Raw genomic sequence first — 2,500 nt, forward strand, 5'->3', positions numbered from 1 at the left:
TTTGTCGTTTATTTTCATTCTATAAACATAAAAGAAACTCGGAAGTAACAACCTAGGGCTTAAGTACACGGTAATTGGCACTGGGCTGATGTGGGGAAAATAATCACAGTTTTTAGCGTCTGATTCAAGTCACTGGACTTCGAACTAATATTTGTCGTGGTATTTACACTGGTATGCATACTCTCTCTTTCTCTCTGTGTAGTCTCCTTCTCTTTTACTAGTGTAGAGTGTCTCTCTGTGTGTGTGCAATATATGCTCTATTTGCTTTGTATTATTGTAAGGTAGTTTTGTCTTGTGTGAGAATAACGGGTTACGGTGAGAAATTAGGAACAGACGACCGCATCAGCATCCTTGAAGGATATTGATGGGAACAAGAACGGCTTCGGTCCCTGGCTACAGGAGCGTCGGCGAACATGGTATTTGAACAAATGATTCAGTCTGTTCAGGCACTTTCGTTGAACAGCGGGGAAGACGAGGTAAGATAAAGGCACTTCGGGGAAGACCCGTTCACTGGAAAGCGTCCCTGGAAAGGAGGCGTCCCTCGAGCAGCCCTTTGGAGGGACGCCTCACCAGGGCCTCCACATGTCTTTTTCCTCCTGCGTCGAGGACGTGGAGGGGCGGTCGGGCGAGGCGTTGTCCTCGGACGAGACGAGCTCCTCCTTGGGCGTGGCGGGGCCCGGCGGGGATGTGCCCGGGGAGGAGGAGTGGATGGGCGGTGAGGGGCGGCTGGGCGACGGTCCGGGGAGCGAGGGCTCGGACGGCTCCGGGGGGCTCGGTCTCAGGGGGGAGGTGTCTGAGGAGGACGAGGACGAGGAGGAGCAGGAGGAGGACGAGGAGTGGCCGGGGGGCGTGAGGTGCATCACGAGGCGCGGAGGCTGGAGCGGCTGCGGGGGGCGCTCGATCCTGAGGAGCTTGGGCGCGCGGGGCGACGGCTCGGCCTCCTCCAGGGGGCGCTTGCTCGACAGCGGCGTCTGGCTGTGAGCGGGGTGCTGGTGTTGCTTGACGGGGCCGCCCATCGTGGGCGTGAGGTGCTTGGGCGTAGGGTGGATGACCGTCGGGTGACTGGGCGTAGTGGGCCCTGAGCCAAGAGGCGTGGGCGTGGGGTGGGCGGGGTGCGTGGGCATTGGTCTGCCAACAGGTCGCTTCCGGAAGGAGAAGTCGAGCGGCGCGCGCGCGTCGGCGTCTCGAGGCTCGGCCAGCGCCAGGTTCACGGGCTGGACGGCCACTTGGGCGTGCACCACTGTCTCGGGACGGGCGTCGGGCACGCCCACCAACCTCCGGACGGTGGGCGTCAAGACCGCTTGAGAAGCGCCGGTCTGCAGCGGATCCTGCGGGCGCGAGTGGATATCCAGCGACGCCCGCGGAGGGGACGAGCCTCGGCGCACAGCCGTGAAGGCGGAGGGGCGCGCCGGCCGCTCGCCGGACGAGGAGGCGCCGTCGTTTACCTTGACGACGGAGGGCTGCACCACCTGCTGGGGCTGTGGCGGCGGTGGCGGCGGAGGCGCTGAGGGAGTGGCCTGCGATGGCGCCGACGGGGGAGGCTGGCTGGAGGGAGGGGCGTGGGGCGCCGCGCGGGCCAGGAGGGACAGGCCGCCCTGCAGGAGGAAGGCGGCGCCGGCCGCGTCCCCGGCGGCGGCGAGACGCGCGGCCACCAGGCTGTGCAGAAGTCGCGCCTGGTTGTTGTTGACGTCCCCGGGGCCCTGCTGCAGGCCAGGGTGGGGGGAGGAGGGGAGGCCGCCCCCCTGGAGGTGCGTCGTCATGGGGAGCGGCAGGCCGGCCATGGCGGTGAAGGAGAGCGGCGTCATGGCCGAGAGCCCCGACACGCACTGCCCCAGGTGCTGCAGGAGGCGCTGCCGGACGCCGCCGTCCACGCCCTCGATCCGCGACACGTACCTGTGGGAGAACGGAGCATCAGCAAGGCTCGGGAACCCACCTGCCAACCCACCTGCTAACCCACTTGCTAATGTCTATTCTTGCATTTAGTTCGGATATGACCCTTTCTGAGGATGGAGCGAAATTAAGCTCTTCTTTAGTTGAACAAACGCTCTTCTCTTTCTCTTTCTCTCTCTCTTTCTCTCTCCCTCTATCTAACTCTCTCTCTCACTCTCACTCTCTCTCTTTCACTCTCCCACTCCCTCACCCACTCCCACTCCCACTCCCTCTCCCTCCCTCCCTCCCTCCCTCTCTCTCTTTCCTCCAAAACTGAATTTAGCTTTAGTGTCGAAATGACCTCCCTTGCCCCGCCCTTTCCCTCGCCCTGGCCTCACCTGGTGACCTCCTGCGCGCACTCGGCGAACCCTCCGCGGAACTTGGTGAGGACGGCTGGGTCATGAGCCACGGCGAGTGCAAGCTGCTGCCGTTGCACCGCTTGCAAGTGCTTCACCGTCATCTCCAGGATGTCTGCTTTCTCCAGCTTGCTGTGTCGGGCGGGCTGTGGAGGGGGAGAGATTGATTTTAGTTTTGGTTTTGTTGTCGTTGTCACCATCATTATCATTATCGT

General features: G+C 62.4%; 1 protein-coding gene across 1 annotated transcript in view; it reads right to left on the reverse strand.

The window, feature by feature from the left end:
• Window positions 1–2,500, reverse strand: part of LOC122260430 (uncharacterized) — a 15,988-nt gene that overhangs the window by 190 nt on the left and 13,298 nt on the right. The window contains exons 3-4 of the mRNA XM_086550442.1: window positions 2,268–2,431; window positions 1–1,893 (exon numbers count right to left, since the gene is read on the reverse strand). The exon at window positions 1–1,893 is cut by the window's left edge and continues 190 nt beyond it. Coding sequence (XP_086406568.1) covers window positions 567–1,893; window positions 2,268–2,431 — 1,491 coding nt within the window. The 3' untranslated portion in view covers window positions 1–566. The remainder of the gene's footprint in view (window positions 1,894–2,267; window positions 2,432–2,500) is intronic.

This window comes from Penaeus japonicus, unplaced genomic scaffold (genome assembly GCF_977035675.1).
Source record: "Penaeus japonicus unplaced genomic scaffold, GWHDUDI00000001_assembly GWHDUDI00000023, whole genome shotgun sequence".
Taxonomy (NCBI): domain Eukaryota; kingdom Metazoa; phylum Arthropoda; class Malacostraca; order Decapoda; family Penaeidae; genus Penaeus; species Penaeus japonicus.